The 20,060-nt window shown below is 38.8% G+C and overlaps 1 protein-coding gene and 1 pseudogene across 2 annotated transcripts in view; one reads left to right on the top strand and one right to left on the bottom strand.

The window, feature by feature from the left end:
- The window catches only part of PCSK5 (proprotein convertase subtilisin/kexin type 5), a 357,644-nt gene that overhangs the window by 223,129 nt on the left and 114,455 nt on the right, over positions 1-20,060 (bottom strand). For both annotated transcript variants that reach the window (XM_020787785.3, XM_020787784.3), the window contains exon 5: positions 12,191-12,267. In XM_020787785.3, the coding sequence (XP_020643444.3) occupies positions 12,191-12,267 (77 nt within the window). The remainder of the gene's footprint in view (positions 1-12,190; positions 12,268-20,060) is intronic.
- Positions 6,838-6,990, top strand: LOC144587655 (U1 spliceosomal RNA; annotated as a pseudogene).

The following is a 20,060-nucleotide window of genomic DNA, read 5'->3' as shown; positions in this document are numbered from 1 at the left end:
AACCTGCTCTGTTTCTGGGTAATAGTGCCCCCTCACCTGTTTTTATGTGTACAGAACATCCAGATGTAGGGCTAGGTCAAAACATAACTGATTTCCCTGCCCTGTTTGTGAATGGGACACAGATTTTCATTTTGGAGAGAATGATGGTGCAAACCTCCCCAACTAGCACCAGAACTACACAACGAAACAACATAATCTCCTTCTAGAGATAGCCTTTTAAAATAAAGAATCGCCCCCTTTCTTCTCGCCAGAGCAATGCTGTATCACTAAATAGTGTCACCTGATGAGCTGGAGACCAGCAGGGGGAGCCTCGGCAACAAAATGTCTTACAAACCTCTTTCCTGGACTCTGTAATTATCTTTGGAATTTCTGTCTTTTTTTTGTAATCTAAAACTAATCCGTTATCTTATAAAGTAAACAAAGATATAAAAATTTAAAATCAAAAATTGTTAAGTAAAAGTAAACAAGGATATTCAAATGAATTACTGGCATTTACAGATGGGGAAAAGTTTGTTAGACTAAATAGAAAAGTATTGTGACTTTATTGGCCATACAATAAAGCCCAGCAACAAGAAAGAATGTCATATAAAATTATCAGTTCAATTGTGCTGATGGGGCTGTTTTGAAGTTTTTACAGCAATGAAAGACATTCCTAAATAATACATTGAACAAAACCCTCCAGTTTGTGGTTTCTTATGCTCTGGAATTGAATTTGCATACAAAAGAATGTTGGCAGTAAGCAAATGACTAATACTCATGATATTAGCTGTCTGCCCCAACTACATCAGCAATGTTTGTGCAGCTGCCTTGAAAGAATTTCAAGGGATTATATGTTATTTTCCTCTGCCCTCTCTGTTCATCTATTCCATCCACCTGCTGCATTGGATGACAACTTCCTTAGAAGCAACAGTGGTGCAAGAAGCACTACAGAGCAAAGCACTGCTAAGTATTTTGAAAAGCATTCCTGCCTTAGTTATTGATGATAATAACATACCTTAGAAAACATGAAAGATTGAAGCAGAATTGGAATGATAAGGAAGGAAGCGTATGTGCTAATAAGAAAGATTGTTATTTGGCAATTATATTTGGGATCAGGGGTTGCCATTTGAAAGAGGTTAGTTGGGTCATTGTCATCACCACCACCAGCATCTGTAGCACTAAGTATACGGTCCTTGGCAAAGAACAGGTTGTATGACATAAGTTGGTCTAAAAACAAGATATTAATCAACATTCTAAATCACGTGCAATTAGGAGTGAGTATTTAGGAGGGATAATGTTTAATATTCAAAATATCCTGTGGTTCTGGGGCCATATGATACTGCAGAACGCCTGTCCAATTTGTGCAGGAGATCCTATGAATGGTGATGACTGCTCCTCTGTTGGTGTTTTTCCAGGACTAACAGCAAAAAAGTTCTGCAGACAAGTCAGGAACAGACTGAGGCAGATTTTGGATGCTCTAGAACCCAAATCCCTCATGCCAGATACACTGCGGAATGGGGGTAGGGGTGGGAATATGCCTGTTCTGGAGCTAGTCAAGTTACATTCCATCTCATTGGAACAAACTGCAAGAGCAGAGTGGAGGCATGGGAGAAGAGTGTTGAAAAAGTTTCACCTTCTATTCTACTCTGGCTGAAAGAGTATGGTATTTCCAATGTAACACATAAGAGTGACACATAAATGCTACACTGTTCCAAATCAAAATACAAAAGGCATAATTGACACAAATTCAAATAAAGCTTTGTTAGCTTCAGTTGCCTCTGAATTTTTTCTCAAAAGTTTTATTTTCAAAAATTATACATTTTAAAATACTTGTTTATTGAAATGCATTATATGTGGGCGTACTCTTAAAGATGGTTCAGAAACTGCAAGTAATGCAGAACACATAGATTCAGAACATAGATGATGATAAATAGCACTGATATAATTTCAGATTTAAAGAACAAGCACTGGCTACCAATTTGCTTTCAAGCTCCGTTCTGCCTAACCATACTTAATGGGCATTTGCTACCACCATCTGAAAATAAAGGACATACTTCTCTATCAATCACAATGACGACCTGTCTCCCTCTTCCTTAGGAAGAATTTGATGAAAATAAATTCAACAACAGCTTTTCATTTTGGTCTGTACCCCACTGCTACAAAATCAACATGCTTTATCCCAGTGGAAGAAGGAAAATAGAACAATCAGAAACCCATTTCCCACCTCAGAATATACACAGCAGTGTTTCAAAAACATGCATACAAAAATCACCCACTTGACATCCATCTCTCTGATAAACCCTTCAGGTCTGAGGCATCTTGTTGTGAAGTAGGTATACTCTAGATATACTCTTCTATGGCATCCAAGTAGCATAGTTGAAGAGCAACAGAGAGGAGAACAAGGAGACTTCTCTGCTTGTTTTTGCCTATGCATAAAATTATTCCTGTACACAACAGAATTCTGGCTGCAATGAGCTGAGAAAGGCAAAGTGTGGCAAAGTGTGCCGTGCGCCACACTACAAAATAGAAAAAGTTAGACTGGCAATTGGGTCATCACTGTGAGTAATGGAAAGGGTTGTGTTGGGGGGCAAGGGGGGATTCTCTTTATACAGCAATATCAAATCATCTCCGTTTTCAAGTCTTCATATTCTAGCACGGAGCCCTATACTCCAGGTCCAGATAGATTCATTTTGGAAGAAAATATACCACCTAAAGATAGAGCTCCCTCAACCTCTTGTACCTAATCTACAAGGATTATCATTTCAACTAGGCATCTTCTGTCTTCTACCCAAAACATATAAACTAGACAGCCTAGTTGTTTTTGTTTGTTTATTTATTTGTTTGAATTCTACCTCACTCTCCTCCCTGCAAAGGGAATCAACCTGGTTTAAAATGGCTTAAAAACATAAATATTAAAACAATTACAAAATATAAAAATCACATTATGAAAAAAAAATAAACATTTTGATCATTAAAAGACACAGTGCACCATCTGTGCCCTTTCTTAAACGGAACTGACTTGGCAACAGCTATCCAGGACTTAGTTCCATTGTATCTCAACTAGTGCAATGCCCTCGGGGATTGGGTTCCCCTTGAAGAGTCTAGAATCTAGCTGGCTCAGTATGTCATACCTAAGCTGCTAATTGGCACCTGATACCATATGACGCTGAGCCTGAAAGACCTGAACCTATTGCCAATTTTTTCTCTAGGCCTAATTCAAGGAGTTCTGATTTTAACCTTCAAAGCCCTAAATTGTCTGTGGCCAGTCTCAACATGAAGCTCTCTGGATGATAATAATAGTCAAAAGATACCTCCTTCAGAATACAGTGGGGTCTTGACTTAAGAACAGCTCGAGTTAAGAACATTTTGACTTAAGAACCACTCTCATAGGAAAATATTGACTTGACTTAAGTACTTAGATTTGAGTTAAGAACTGAAAAAAACCCACGTGGGAGGCAGGGAAAGTACAAAATTTGAACTTTCAGTTAACTGTTGGCCAGTGAAAAGGGTGCCTGTCTGCTTCCTCACTCCTCCCAGCGTTTAGAGAGTGGATTGGGAGACAGTCTTCGGACTGCCTGGTACTGGACTGCCTGGACTGTATTTTCCCTGCCTTCCCTGAACCTTTCTTGACCTAAGAAAAAAAGAAACAAAATATCCCCCTCTAGTGGTCGAAGGCATAATAGCAGCTTCCCATTAGTTTCTATGGACGGAAAAGAGCAGATACGGATCAAATGGTTTTCAATGCATTCCTATGGGAAATGCAGATTTGACCTGAGAACTTTTTGACTTGAGAACCGCCTTCCAATACGGATTAAGTTCTCAAGTCAAGACCCCACTGTAGCAACAGCTGCAGGGGCTTGCTTCACAGGGATGTGGGATAGAGCTTTCTCCTGCGTGACTCCCACACTGATGGACTGCACTCAGAATGAACACTGCTCAGAGTGGTGGTTATAGTCGTTGTTTTTTCTGGATGCTGGGTTTTGATTCTATTTGATTTTAATGATTCCATGGTTGAATTTCCTTTTACTTCTTTTTTTAAATTATGTTTTATGGCGATTGTAAGCCACTTAGAGCACCAGCAAGTAGGGGAATCATGGGATAGAAAACTAATAAAGAGATCTGGAGTATAAATTCTTGCACTGTGACTTTCAAGCACACCACTGGACCACACAGATTCCAATAAAAAAAGACTATACAGAAGTGATGGAAAGCGTATTTACAGGTATTTGCTGAGTGTTACGTAAAAAGCTTAGTCCTAAACAAAACAGAAATGTGTTACACAGCACCAGTGACTTCATCGACAGCTGATTCCTGTCCTTAATTGACACAAATGTCAAAGTCCAGTATAGGCTTGCACTGCTGCTGACCTCTCTGCCAAATTGTTCAAACCAAACTATGTATCTGGTAGGATTCCTGCATACCATAGTGGTTAAAGAAACCATAATCACTTCCCAGGAATTACTACGGGACTCAAGTGATTTATGCTTGTATGCTTTTTCCCATCAACATCTGCACTTCCAAAAACTTGGCTTTTAAAAAACTGGAAAATAATATTTGATTAATCTACAATAATCCCACAGATTCTAATGCAATGTAACAGAGTAATGCTCCTACAACTAAATCTGTAATAGATAATTGATTGGAATCTGATCTAATATTGGAGAATTGGTCGCCTTTGTCCTCTCATCAGTGAAGGGCAGCCTACAAATGAAACAAACAAATAGGATGTACCGTATTTTTCGCTCCATAAGACGCACCTCTCCGTAAGACGCACCTCATTTTTAGGAGAGGAAAACAGGGAAAAAATATTCTGGCAAATTCATAAGGCAGTAGCAATAGATAGATGTTGTCACATCAATTACCTCAAACTTCTTGCAGTGTACAACACAGTGAGAGCTTTTGAACAATTTGTAGTTGGCAAAGTTATTCCAATAGCCACAGACAACAACACTACAATGCTTTATATCAACCACCAAGGAGGAACAAAATCCATGTCTTTCTTGCTACTAACAGTACAGTTTTGGGACTGGTGTATTCTCAAGCATGTCATTTCACAAGTCATACATGTACCAGAAGTGGAGAATCATGAAGCAGACTTCTACACCAAGATGACACACAATGAGTGGGAATTACCATCTCAAGTTTTAACACTTATAATGAATTGTTATTGCACTGAAAGAGATGAATAAACAGATTGTTGTTGGGTAGTCAATAAGAGCTATGATGAAGAAATCACCACCAGCACAGGTGTAAGCAAACAGCAAAGCATGCCTCACTTCCACTCCCTCCCTTCCTCCCTTCCTTCTTTACAGCAATAAAGTTTTCTCTCTCCATCATTCAGTTCTTTACTTTGCAGCATGCAGCATGTCCACAGAAAGGGTGCTTACTTTTATCAGCTTTTTGCAGCTGATCCTCCTGTTTCCTCCACTCTTTAATCATTTTTTCAGATGAGGCCCAAAATGTCTCTGCACTGTTGACTGTTTCCATACTCCTTAGCATATTTTACTACCTCTAGTTTAAAAGGAATGTTATATGCTAGCCTTTTCTGCTTTATCATCCTTGCACTGGTAGAATGAGTTCCCATACTCTGCAAGAAAAATGTGCCCCTTATACATCACGACATCTACTGCCTGCTTGCTTTTACAAATATAATCTCAAAGCAGCACAGAATCATAGAATAATGGAGTTGGAAGAGGCCTATACTGTAAGGCCATCAATTCCAACCCCTGGTTCAATGCAGGAATCCAAATCAGAGCAGATCTGACAGATGGTTGTCCAGTTTTAAAGACTACAATAGGATAAAATACAGTAGCTGGGAATCACAATAAAAAGATAAAATCTACCAGCAATATTGTAGAACAACAATGATTAAGAAAAACCAATAAAAACAGGGGGAGTGACACCATGCAGCTTTTATTAACACAAAAATAGTACTAAAATTTCTGTTTCCAGTTGTGTGTGTGTACGTGTGAAATGCTATTTATGAAATGTTGGGTTCTTAAACCAATTTTCAAGATTTCAAAGCTTTACTTGGACATATTCAGATCTGTGATTCAGATCTGCCCTCTGCAATTCAAATTGCCTTACTCCTGATGAGTCCATAAAAACTGTGGCAAGCTAATACACCAAATAAAACCTGTAGCCCTAGTGGTAATATATTAAGGAAAGGAGTGTTAGGTCCCTTTTAGTTTCCCTTTTGAACTTTATTCTGCATGTGCTCAGTGCCTTTTTAATCATTCTGTGCTTCAGAATGAAATTTGGCTAACAATACACATTAGCCTCCCCCCCAGGTCCCTTAATGTTTTAAATATCTGCAAAATTACTTCTATTTAGGCTTAATTTGTGGGGAAGTGATGCAGCTTACTACCAAGCTCTGAACTACAGATAGCTATATCTAGCCACCTCTTCCCCATCCAGCAGGCTCTCAGTAGTAATTTTATCTTCCCCTCGCCATTCTCAGGCCTATAAAATAAATAAAATAAATAAAAAAATATTAAACTTACTGGCAATTTTAGAAGCTTTTGTTTCTGTCCTCTCTCTCTCTCTCTCTCTCTCTGGTTCTCCACATGTCTGGTTGGTCACATGGTTTAACTTCTCTGCAGAAGGTGAAGGGAAAGAGACTCCTCCTTCCTGCTTTGCTTCTCCAATAGCCAATTGGGTGATGCAAGCAGGCAGATATGCTAATATCTGTGCACTGAAGGATTGTGGGAGGAACATCCAGCCCCTGATGGGGGTCCTGCAGGGCACCCCAAAACACTGAAGAGCTCTCCTGGCCTCTTTTGGGATTGGGGCTATGCAGCCCTGTTCTAATCAGGAGGTGCAGCCGGGGGTGGGCCAGGAGGCTTAGAGGCCATTCAAACTCAGACCTGGCAGGGGAGATACCATTGTTGCAAAAGTGGTTTTCCCAGGGTAAGGCTCATCTATTGCACTTCAGATGAGCTGAGTCCTGTGATTTCCCCAAACATGGGAAAATCAACTGCCTAAGTGGGAGACTGTGTTTATGGTTTCCCCTGGTGTTTCTAGAACTATCCTTTGGTCCTTGGCTATTTTCACTGTTTGCTGCCATAGGCCTATTTGCCTTGCTGGTTTTCCAGGTGGGCTGCAGGAAGCAGGTCCTAGAAAGCTAGCAGTGCAGAATGGTGAGGTCTAAACAGCAAGCAGTCTCTGCTGCCAGTTCAGAGACCTCCCAGCATGGCAGTGGGAGGCTTTTGGGTGGTGGTGGCTAAGCCCTGGGTTACTGCATTCACTCCATAAGACGCATGTACTTTCCCTCCCACCTTTTTGAAGAGAAAAAGTGCGTCTTATGGAGCAAAAAATACGGTAACTGATGGAGGTATGTAAGCTGGAAAGTAAGTTAAATCAGTAATATTCACTCACAGTTATGTGTTTGTAGCTGTTACTGTTTGTGAGATCATTTAGCACAAACAACTTTCTGAAATTAACAAATTTAACCCTGGCATAACCACGGAAACAAAAAAGACATATTTTTTGAACTGCCAGGAGTCACTGAACAACTTTACACTCCTGTAAGTAATTTTTTTAAAGATTTCCAATCTCAACATCATCATGGATCATCCTCAAGCTGATCTATGCTGTCAAGATTCTTTTCTGTTGAATTATTTTTGAGACAAATAGTGGAAGTGACTGCTCCCTATTTGTTTATAATGGCAAAATACAATTAATTCCACCAAGACATCTTACAGCAGCACTCCTGTATCTCCAGAATTAATGACTGAAAAAGCACTGGCCAGCAGTAGTCAGAACTGTCAAGGTGTAATTTGTCCAGGGTGAGTGAACAAGTGGGACCCAGAAGTCGAACCACAGAGGAGAGATGAAAGTCAAAACCAATGACTTGAGCCAAGAATCTCATTGAGACAGGAAAGACTATCATTGTCCACTGAAAGTATCAGCCTAAACAAGGAAGTTTTAAAGAAGCTGTCATATAGCTAATGGTTACTCTGGGTGAAAGAAAACCATCTAATGTCTTGAGTGGAACTCACTACCCAGTGAGATGCTCCAACCTGTAGCCATGACAGCTCATCACAGAAAGAAACTCATTACAACAAAATTTTAAGTTCCTGGTTCTAGATCTGGCAGCTCCTGGCATAAATGCTGAAAACTTCACTGCCTGGTTTTTTTGATTATAGGAAATGCAAACTGGAGGGACATGAGACAGTCTTAAAGACAGATGTGTCTTCACAAACAGTAAATTGCCTAGACTGAGGTAACACTTGGTACTTCAAAAACATTGAAGTATTGCACAAGGTAAGGAATATTAGGACAACTGAAAACCTGTGTGTGGCAATCTGCCCATTTTGAGCAAGCCTCTATGTAAAAATCTATTTTTAATTACCTACAACAGGTTTGCATAAGACCTCTACACCTGTCTAGTGGACAGAGTGCTAGTGTGATGGGCAGTTAAAGGACAGAATGCTGATTGGCTAGTGTGACTGGAATGTTTGGGAGTGGGGGGAGGTGCCAAGAAGTGACAGTTGAGTCCGAATCAGGAAAAAAATCAGAAACGTTAGATTAGACAGAGCTGAGAATGGAAAAGAGAGCTAGAAGTCTGTTTCATAGTTTGTCAGGAAAAGTAGTGCTAGAATTTATTAAGAGAAGTCTGTCTATAGAGTTCAGATGGGTTTGTCAAAAAGACTGACAGTCTGTAAAGAAAGTATTTTGATCTCTAAATACAGAAGAAATATATTACATTTTACTGTTGTTTTAACTCTTCCACTCATACTTTGGACCATATCTTTCCCTTCATCCTTAAGAACCCTGTCGATACAAATCCGATTTTGTTTGTTTAAACCAGCTCTCCTCATTATTTTCTTCATGTAAAAGTAACTTAGATTATTACCAAATAAAAATACACCCATGTGACCTGCAGCTATGGTTTATCAGTAGGAACACAGAGTAGAATTGTAACGGAGACATTCTTTCACTAAGCACCTGAATTTTCTAAGACACCTTACTTGGGACAAAGGAGGCTTTCGCAGTATAGAAAGGACAACCCCAAAATACTTGGTTGTGGGTTTGGGGTATGGTTGTTTTTGCAGTGTAGAAGGTGCCTGAGGTGATACCTGTGACCCCCGGAGACTGAGTGTGAAAATTAGTGAAAAGGTCAGAGCCTCTTTGGCTGAAAATGTTGCACTGTGGATGTTTTGATAGTTCATTGACTAAGTTCTAAACTGCTGAAGTTCTAAAATTTGTACTTCAAACAAGTATACTGTATATCAACATCTGTACCATCACAGAATCTTAAATTATGATCTCTCACTGACATTTCTGAGGTGTCATAATGATAAAACTATTTTGAATCAATGCCTTGGGCTTTTACCACTCTGGTATTACAAAAGTGAATCTCTGAAACATCCCTCTGGAATTATATGATCTTGCTATAGGTATCTATGCTTCCTTCTGTCCAAGTTGGATAAGTGCAATGTACTACATGTGGAACTGCCTTTGAAAAGTATATGGAAACTACAACTGGTTCAGAATATGGTGGGTATGTTATTCACTGATATATCTTGTATTTAACACATTCTACTAGTACTTACAGGCCAAAACCCTGTTCCATAAATTATGTCTGTGATGATATTGGCACAGGAAGATTTTTGGCAACTAAAGATTTTGGTATTTAAAGTGAAGGAGACTGCTCGTAACTAAAGAATTCTTGCTTGCTTTCCAGGACTTGCATGGCTTGTATACAATATGACTGATTACATGCCAGCCAAACAAGCTGTAGGACAGAAGCAGGAACTCTTTAATTACTGGAAATTTCCTCCTGATGGGGAAGCCTCAGAAAAAATGGGGACAGTAATTGGGTGAAAACTAGAGTGGGGGAGAGGATCTTTTGAGGGCAGGCAGGTGGCAAAATGCACTTCTATACAGCCCTATTAACAGCATACATCACATGGAGCATTTGTTCAGTCCCTACACTATAACTTGGATTTTTGAAAGACTCACTGCCAGCTCATCAGGGCTGACTTGTTTAGCTCTTGTGCTACTTCTGCCAGAGCTTGTGCAACAAGAAGACCCATGAGTTTCAGTGCAGGTATTCTACTTCCTGCTTTGCCACAAAAGGCAGAAGTAACTCAAGTGCATGAAGTTACAATCTCTCTCCCTCCCCTCTTGCACCTAGTGTAACAGCATAGCGCAAGCACAATGTATAGATAAACACCTTCATTCAACTGGCTCAGTCAGTCCTGGTGCCAGGTTCAAATATTGCATTTGAGCAAGGGCAAGGTTTGAGTAGTAGAGGAAATGATTAATTTACCAATATCCTGAAGTGGTTAACTTATAAAGCCACTTCACAATACTGGTAAATTCAAACCAGAAGGCTTGTTTTGGACCAGTTCCAGTGGTCACTGATCCAAACCAGAGCAATCTCATCTGTACCAAAATAAGAAGCCACCGACAGCAGCTCAGAAAGTTATAGGCAAGATTGCTCTGTGGGCAGGCTGATTCGCTCCAACAAAGACATCTTCTGATCAGTGTCTTTAAGAACGAACCAGCCCATCCCTGCAGTGAACCAAAGAGCACACTAAAGCCTGTGTAATCAGCCTCTATATCTCGCCATTTGAGCTTCCTGGGGTTTTAAGATTTTTGAAGAAAGCCTTTCTTTTGGGTCCTACAGCCCACTTAGGCAGATCTATCTATCTATCTATCTATCTATCTATCTATCTATCTATCTATCTATCTATCTATCTATCTATCTATCTATCTATCTATCTATCTATCTATCTATCTATCTATCTATCTATCTATCTATCTATCTATCTATCTATCCATCTCTCTCTCTCTCTCTGTCTGTCTGTCTGTCTGTCTGTCTGTCTGTCTGTCTGTCTGTCTGTCTCTACCTACCTACCTACCTACCTACCTACCTACCTACCTACCTACCTAGATATAGAGATATAGATATAGATATAGATATAGATATAGATATAGATATAGATATATAGATATAGATATATGTCAAAAACTGACATACTTACAAAACCTTACTTATATATGTAAGCTGTTGTGGGTTCGTCTGTTGGAAGAACAATGGAGCAGAAATTAAGCAAATAAACAAATAGGTGTCCAGACTGTTAAGGAATGGTTCCCAACCTTGGATCCCTAGAAGTTCTTGCACTAAAACCCCCCATAAGCCTTCATCACTAGCTGTGCTGGCCAGTATTTCTGGTATTTTATAGTCCAAGAACCACTGCTTTAAAGTTACCACCCCACACAAAACATAAATTTTCCTCTTCACCAGTGTAACTTGTCCTGAAATTTATCTCACCACCTGGAGACCCACAGAAGCACAGAAATTCTCTGAGACGTCAGCCGGCATCATGAGACCTGCCAATACTATAACTAATACATTTCTGAGATTTTTGCTATTTGGGGCTTGTTGAACTCGTAACCCAAAAGCCAGATTCAATCATACCCATGTGTTGCTTGGCAATACCTCTATTTCTGTAGTCCTACAGAAGAGTACCTTTACCTTTAGATTTATTAGAGGGCAACTGCACATGCCTGTATTCTGTTTGGTGGGGAAAGTGGCCACCAATATGAGATTGCTCAATAATATTTTCTGAATTTGATTTCTCAAGCAGGCAGTCACTTCAGTGACAGAAAATATCCAACAGCATAATACCAAAGTAGGTTGTGTTTTTTGGAAGGAAGACAATTTCCTCTCCCCACTGAAGTTCATAATGTATCTCCTCTAGCAAAAATCAAAACAAGCAACATTTAAGTCAGACTAGAGCAGATTTTGGGGGGCTGTATCGTGAGCTGCAGGAGGAAGAGGTCATTGCCTTCTTCCCCATTGCACTGGTGGATATCTACAATCCTACAATTACAGGCAAAAAGTCAGAAGTTATTACAGAAAGAAACCAACAAAATCATTCTGAAAATAAAGACAGGTCTAAATGCTTGCAACTCAAATTCCTTCAGAGATGGAAATTTATATGCTCAGGCAGCTCCTTCCATGGATTAGGTATGTATAAATGAGATGAAGAAAAAGTGTACTGAATAATTCTATAATGCTATAGTTATAAACAAGGCATTTGCATTGCATTACTAATTAAAAATAAAAAAGGGTTTTTGAATTTTGCCACTTCCTAAACAAACAGTGCTATATTTCACTTCAGCAAAATATCTATGTTTTACCTATAGGTACTTCTGAATTTAAAATGTCATGTATTCCGTAGAGCACTGGCCTTACTTGTTTTCATTGGTGGCATCATACCGAGGCATGGGGTCAATATCATTACCATTGACATCAAAACTGGCATCTGGGTCCTGTAGCCGACAGGGAAGGGAGGTGGAAAGAGAAATGGAAAGAGAATGAACTGCAGATCTTCATTAATTAGCCATTGACTCATCTAGCTGAAACATTCCTCAGCAGGTTTCTACAGGAGTGTAATTAGGTTAACTAACATTCCTGTGGTTTTGTGGTGGCTGCTTGTGTTAAGGAAGAGCTAAATATTAAAAACAAATATTTTGTGAAATTGTGTTAAGGAAATGAAGTTGCATTAATGCACCCTCTTCAAATTGGTTCCAAAACCAACATTTTAATTTAAACAGTGTTTTTGAAATTTAATTTATTGAAATTCAAACTTCCTTTCTGCATCTAAACATTTTTTACCACAATAATGAATAGTTCATTCCCCAAAACCATAACATTCTTCTCATAAAAAGGCATTGCTACTGAATAATTGCAAAAAAGCATTATTAGCCATAAGAAAATATGTCCATATGTCAAATTTAATCATAAACTTAAAAGAAAAATACATTTGGAAAATCATATCTTTATTAATAGCAGCTATTAAATTACATTTTTGAAAATATCTTCAGAAATCTTAGGCAAGTTGTTAAGGCTATTGTTTTGTGTCTTTTCCACAATTACCTTTAGATTACAATGTAAATAGCTATTTGTGACTCCATTTAATTGAGGTGGTTGAACAAAATTGCAAGTTGTTTTTTAAAAATTTCGTCAGTGATCATTAATAGTTAATAAAATTTGCTCCAAGGTAAACTTTTCAGAGCAAACAACATAGGAAATTAAATTAATATAAATAGTTGGACTGGGATAAAATTACTAATGTTCAAAGCTAAGAACACTATGTAAAATAAACTTAATATGTATCCTTTAAGCATCAAGGATTAAAATTTTATTTGTAAAGAAGTAATCACCGCCAATGTAAGATGTTCAAACCACCCCTGGCCACCTTCCAAAATTGTATCCTGTCACTGAGTTGTTCGGGTCCCATAACTGGGAGAAAGGCAGCATAGAAATAAAATAAAATATCTTTTGCTTTAAAAACAAATATTCACAGTAATACAAAACTATCAGAATTGTTAACCCTGGCAATCAGGTTTTAAAAATTACCAACTGCAAATATTTAATGCTCTAAACTTTGAAAAATATATGCAGTTGCAAGTAAAATTTGTGGAGGTACTTAATGTTGTATTAAAACTTCAGAATAGTGAACAACTTATTTTGCTTTAATTTGTATATATTTAGAGAACAATCACTTGCAGAATTAAAAAAAATGATGCAGATATTAAAAATGATGTATTTCAGCACTGTGGCAGAATATAGGAATATATTCTCAGGATGAGCCACTCATTGATTCAAGCAGCAGTTATCAATCAGTAATAGAAATTTTGCAGAAAATACCTCTTGAGAAATTGACATTTTTACTTCTCTCTTGTTCTCACAGTACCTGGACTTATTTATTTTTATTTTATTTTATTGGATTTCTACCCTGCCCATCCTGACCAAAGACCTACTCTGGGCAGCAGGAACTAGCTTAACACATGGATCAATAATATGCTGAATGCTAGTTGTGAGTGGTCCACTGATTCAGAATGTTGCTCTCTTGCAAAATACTCCACCACAAATAGGCTTGTAGATTTCTTGAAATAAAACATGTTGGGGGGTGTAAGGTAATAGGCCCCGGGAGAGTATGTTGAGATTATAGCCTGTGACAGGTCCACAGGCAAAGTCCAGTGACTTTTGGTGGTGCCCACAGTACAAACATATTAATATAAGGTTTACACCTTTAACCTTTTTCTTCCTGTGAAGTTTTTTACTAGCAGCAAGACTTTTACTTTTCTTTCTCTTTTTTTCTGATTGGTTAGTGAAGATCATGTCATGTCATAGGCATCCTTCAGTCTCAAGAGACTGTGGGATCGTGCTCTGCATGGAGGACTTGGAATAGCATTTAGTGTGGCTGAGAAGGCCAGTTCAAGAGTGACAATCCCTTCCACACTGAGGACAAATATAATCTGTCCCCTGTCCAGCTCCCTGATTTTGCTGCTTTCGTGACTGCCTCTTTGCCTCAGCCTGCTGGGCGAGGGTCTCTTCAAACTGGGATTGGCCATGATGCACCACATGCCTCCATGCTGAGCACTCAGATGTCAGGGTTTCCCATCTGTTGAGATCCATTTCCAAGGACTTCAGATCCAGCTAGTCAAGATAATCTGCATGTAAATAATGTTAACATTCTACGAGTTTCAGCTGAGATAATTTACTTTATAAGACTCAGTTTCTTCTTACAGGATCTTATATTTAAGCATACAAATCTTATAGAAGCAACTGTCTATATTATTCCCTTGAAAGAGAATAAGAGAAATATTATGTTGGTCTGGAAAGTCTTAAAAATGAATTATTTCCAGCAATAACTTGTCTAAATTAAAGTTGCACCAAAGATTTCTTCCCTTCATCTTCTGCAATTTGAGGGGTGCATGGCAGTGAAACAAAGATGCCTGCAAAATTCGGGAAGAACTTATATATTAAAAATTCATTGAGCAGTGTGAAGGTTCAAAAGGAGCCTCTTTCTTGTCAGAAACAAACACGACACGTTCCATTTTTCGAAAATCAAAACTAGGGTTTATTGGAACATCAAACAAAGCTTCTCCCCCTTTGTAATCTCCAACGGCTTTATCTCTCACCGCCAACGGGTCTAGTGAGGGCATCCAAACATCTTGTAAGAATGGATTGAACATAGATTCATTCCACAGACCCTTAGTAAAAGGGTTTGTGTCCTCTAAATCAGGTGAGTTCAAACCAGTGTCTATGAAAGGAAGGGTCTCCTCATCTTCCAGACCAAAGGGGTCGTCTCCCTCTGTGAAGGGTACCCAGGGTCTGGTGAATACCTCCTCCGGTGAGCCTCCTCCAGATGCCATGCCCTTCTCTATCGTTCTTCCCTCTCCACAGCTTCTTTCTCCTCTCTCAATCTTCTACGCCATTCCCTGGCCTCTGATTCCCCAGTATGAGGGACGAGGAGGCAGACCTCTCGTCCGCCTGTAATCCGCCTCCTCCCGAGGCACTCGGACCGTTTCACACTTCCCTGTCCAGGGATCCTCCACCCATATTAACTCCCAACGCTCCGGTATTTCATCTCCCCTCCCTTTTACATCACCACTTCCTGCCTCTACTAACGGCCAGCCCCTTTCCTCTGTTCCCGCCTTTTCAGTCCCAGTTTGGGTGGATATAGATATCTTTTCCATCCCCTGTTTCAGGTCCTGGGTGTCTACTCCCTGCTGGGCTGTCACGACACGAGGGGCTGGTGGGTCTGTCTGTACCTCTTGTTCTCTCTTAGAGGAGGACGACACTCCAGCGAGGGCTTCAACCCCCTCACCTCTCATCTCACAAGCAGATACGGGAAATACTGCCAATAGTGTAATGTAACCTGTAACTACCTGTGACAGCATAAGAGAAAGACAGCATTGACAATTGCTTATGTGTATAGTGTTTTGATTGTGTTCACTATGTGCTCAGGCATAATTTAAAATATTGCCACAAATGATCCCACAACTGATAAATCAGATATCTCTGAATGTCAAGAATGTTAACAAGAATCTCTTGTGTTGACAAAAAATGGAATGTCCAATTTTAATTATCATCAACCAGAGTATAAAATGAAGCTAATAGGGACAATGAAGAAAATAATCCAGGCTGACAGGAACACCTCAGCATCTAATAATGGCATATGAGGCTGGAAAGCACAATGGCTGAAGTCCTGCTGTGCAATTAAACAACCTAACTTTTTGCCACAAGTTGAGAAATCTCCATAGACCTTATCTGTTGCACACCAAGTTGCCTGACTCAGCATGCAACAGGTAATGTCTACAGAGATTTCTTAACTTATAACAATTCTCTTCCAAAAGTTATGTTGTCTTTGTAATTTTGCAATAGGATTTCAGCCATGAACCCTATGTGTCGGCAGAAACAAATAGTGACTTTAGAGACAGAACTGACAGCTAACATTAATGGTTCAAGAGTAGTGGAGCATGTCATAGCTACCTCATATTGATAATCAAAATAATGATTCCTCTTGATAAGCAAACATAGGTGAACTGGGGATTCTGCCAATATTTTTATTTGGTAATTGAAACATACAAGACCAATGTTCAAGCATGTTGACAATGTGTTTCACTACTATCAAAGAAGATCAATTAAGTCTTGCTCTCATCAGAAATGTATGCAGACCTCCACACCCATGTACTGAGTCATTTTGAACAGGACCGTTTCTCTACTGAAAAACTGAAAAACTTTCCTGACATTGCCTGAGAATAAGACAAGTCTCTCCTTTCTTATCACTTCAGCTCATATTAATATGAGAACCTTAATGTTGTTGATGATGCAGAATTTGTAGATCACAGGAAGACAACATTACCCACCACCTCCCAGTTTAGCACAATTGTAGCCATCATGAACAATATTGTTGATAACTTTTCTAGTTTCAGCTTCAGACAAAGAGCCTCTGGTGTACCACTTCAACAAGATGAAGCATACCAAGTTATTGTTGATGACTGACAGTGCAAAGAAGAGAAATTATATTCCAGTCCACACTGTTTGTAGCCAGCTGTGAGTGACTGAGGCACCCTAGATTGCATGTTATCGGGGTGTCAGATATAAGTCTCTTTCATCGCAACTATAGCAATATATGCAGCATGGAATTCTTATAAGCAACAGAGTTGGTTCAGTATTTGCTATTCCCTTGCTTTTTAGGCTGGACTACAAGTTCTTCTGAGAAATTTGTCACAGAGTTGTACAGCACAGGAGCTGCCTGGATACCTCAGTGAGTTAGGTATCTTTCTGCGGAGTCAGAGGTTGTGATTCTCTCCCGCAAGCTCCCAGGGTACCCCTAGAAGAAAGGAATGGTGAACCACTTCTACTGACCATAAAGCAGAATTGAATTGATGGCATGTAATTATTATTATTTTGCAGTACAGGAAGGGAAGATTTAACACTCATGCCAGATGTGAGCTGTGAGGCTTGCCAACCAAGCCCATGGCCTTCTGTCTGTCTTATTCCATTGCCAAGAGAAACTCAGCACTGCCAGGAGCACTTGAATGGGTTCCTGCTTAGGATGGATATGTATCTGTGATTTTTCCACCTTACATTAACTTTTTGCTTTGAATGTGTTTTAACCTTTTTCCTTATGATATAATAAAGTCTGTTGCCTTTCTAAATGTAATCCAGTTTGTCCATCACCCATCTGCTTGCTTCATATAATGGACAAGAAACGCAAAAGCACACTCTTAGGCTTAAAGTTTTTTTGTTTTATTTTGTTTTTGGTGTTCCATTGTATATCACCCATGGAAAGGGACAGATCTCGCAACAGAGTAAACAAACATTTCCTTCATTTTGGATGGGTAAAGGCGGGGGGAGGTGGTGGCAACTACCAATCAAGGTGATAGAAAAGACCCCTCAGCTTTTCAGAGATGCTGGTTACAGAATAGGCAGCATGGGAATAAATGCAACCAACATACAGAACTTCTGCTGTATTTGCTACATGCTGTTCTTAGGAAGGGCTACAATATCTTTTGAGGAATTTGGCATACAGCTGTAGCACAGGACAGGAAGTTCTGATTCATGATTTGGAGGCAAGCTGCAATACTTGCCAACCAGGCTCAATCTGCCTTGCCCTGGGAAGACTTAGCACAGCCAGGGTCATTTGAAAAAGTTCATGCTTGTGAGGAAAAAAGCAAACCTTCTTGAAATGCCACAATCCATGAGATTCCACCTCTACTTCAAGGAGGCTTTGAAAAAGCCATAGATGCTAATAGCAGTTTTTAAAAGCCTAATTGCAATTTTAGCTGAACTTTCAAGGGACCTACTACTATAGAGGAAAGGGTTAACTCTCCCGAGTTCTACTCACCAAGAGCCAAAATAGTATATGAACTAAAGAAAGATTTCCCATTCACTGTACAGGGTCAGATAAATTTAGTGATCTATCAATATTCACTTTAATCCTGTATGTTAGCAATGGTCTTAACTGTTAAAATATTTTATTGCATATGATTAACAAATTGTTCTGATTTAGACAGTGTGACTATAACTGTATGCTATTTGGTAAGATTAACGGCCTGGATATTTTGCTTACTGCCTTCAATGCTCACTTGCAGCACGAGTCACTGCCACCTGCGCACAACAGGATAGTATCCATTTTGCACATATGCAAGTACATCAGCCTGTGAGCTTTGGTTCGAGAAGAAGGTTTGCCTTTCATACTTAACATTTCACACTATTTCTCAGACTTGTCTACATGTAGTAGTGTGGATCTGCAGCACAGGAAGTGGCAACCAGCTGCATAAGTACAAAAAAGCATAAACATCTGTAAACTTGTGTTACTTCTCTATCAGTCTGGATAGCTATGTTTAATTATTATGAATAAACCCTGATTAGTTCTTTTTTGAAAAATGTTATTGTATAATAATCACTCAGTGCTTCAGGTCTCTTGACTGTGGAACCAGAGGTTGGGAGTTTGATTTTCCACTGTGCCTCCTTGATAGGGGCTGAACTTAATGATTCACAGGGCCCTTTCTATCTTTGAAGTTCCAAGACTTCATATGTTTATCATTTTTTTAATTTTTATTTCAAATGAAAAAAAAAATTCAGTCAGCCTGTGAGCTGTGACAGTTCGTCTCAAAGCTGCAAGTTAACTAATGCCCATCAATGTCATAATTTTAAAATTGAAAGCCCTATGCTTTTAGTTAATGTTACATTTAATTTATAAGTCATATGGAATAATTAAAAACATTTATTTGTGAAATATATAATATTAAATTTTCTATCACAAAATCTCAACATTTTCAAAACAACATCATTTCAAATCATTAAAATTTGGCAAAAACGTACAAGCTGCAATGTCACTTTTATAAAATCAATATTGGGTAACATTTTTGTATACTTTTTTTACTGAATTTTTAAGTACAGTAAAGCCACTATTCTGGGGTTGTTGATTGTTTCACTTAACTTTTATGGACCATAGAAACAGCAAGCATTAGTTGCTTTTTAAATTGCTTGGACAGTCTCTTGAATTCAGTTTTGGCTTTCAATAGAGAACAGTGATTTTCGAATTCATCATGGTCACATTAGTTTATATATGTATTTCCTGAGAATTAATGAAAAATGCCACTCAGACTTCATTTGGAGGAACATTAGATTAGGCTATTATTAGGTATGCTTAGAACTGCAGCCTAAGGATGAATTCACATAACCATATTATGAGACTGTCAAAGTAGGTTACATACATCCTACTACTAATGCAAATTCTTGCTTGTAAAAAATGAGGTAAAGCACAAAACTGTCATTTCAGGCCTGAATCCATTCTCAGCTATCAGATCTCAAAAAACTTTGAATCATTTCCAGTACTTCAATAGACAAGGTTACTATCTGAAATGATCAGAGTGGCTATCTCTACAACTTAAAAAGTTGAAAGTGATTTTGTGGGGAACATGAATAAACAGAAGAAATAAAGAATGCAGTAAGCACAGTAAGAATAAGATATTACAGATCGCTGTAATATCCTGGGAAATATCTTACAGTAGAACCTATTTGAGATTAGCTGTCATGAAACTTTGCAGGATCCAAAGTAAGAGGTGACAGAAGCTTTTCCAAATTTTGAAATTATGAATCTTTTCTACCAGAAAGGCATGTGGATAGATAAGTGATTGATATGGATGTGAGTAAAAGAAACCACAGAAGTACTGAAGGTGGGGAAAAAAACAAAGGCCAGTGGGAAACTGCAGTGACTTATCAAAAGCTTTTCCAATATTAATGAAAGCATAGACACGTG

This window comes from Pogona vitticeps, chromosome 2 (assembly GCF_051106095.1).
Source record: "Pogona vitticeps strain Pit_001003342236 chromosome 2, PviZW2.1, whole genome shotgun sequence".
Taxonomy (NCBI): Eukaryota; Metazoa; Chordata; class Lepidosauria; order Squamata; family Agamidae; genus Pogona; species Pogona vitticeps.
The sequence above is the reverse complement of the archived record's forward strand: the minus strand, read 5'-3'. Positions and strand labels throughout refer to the sequence as shown.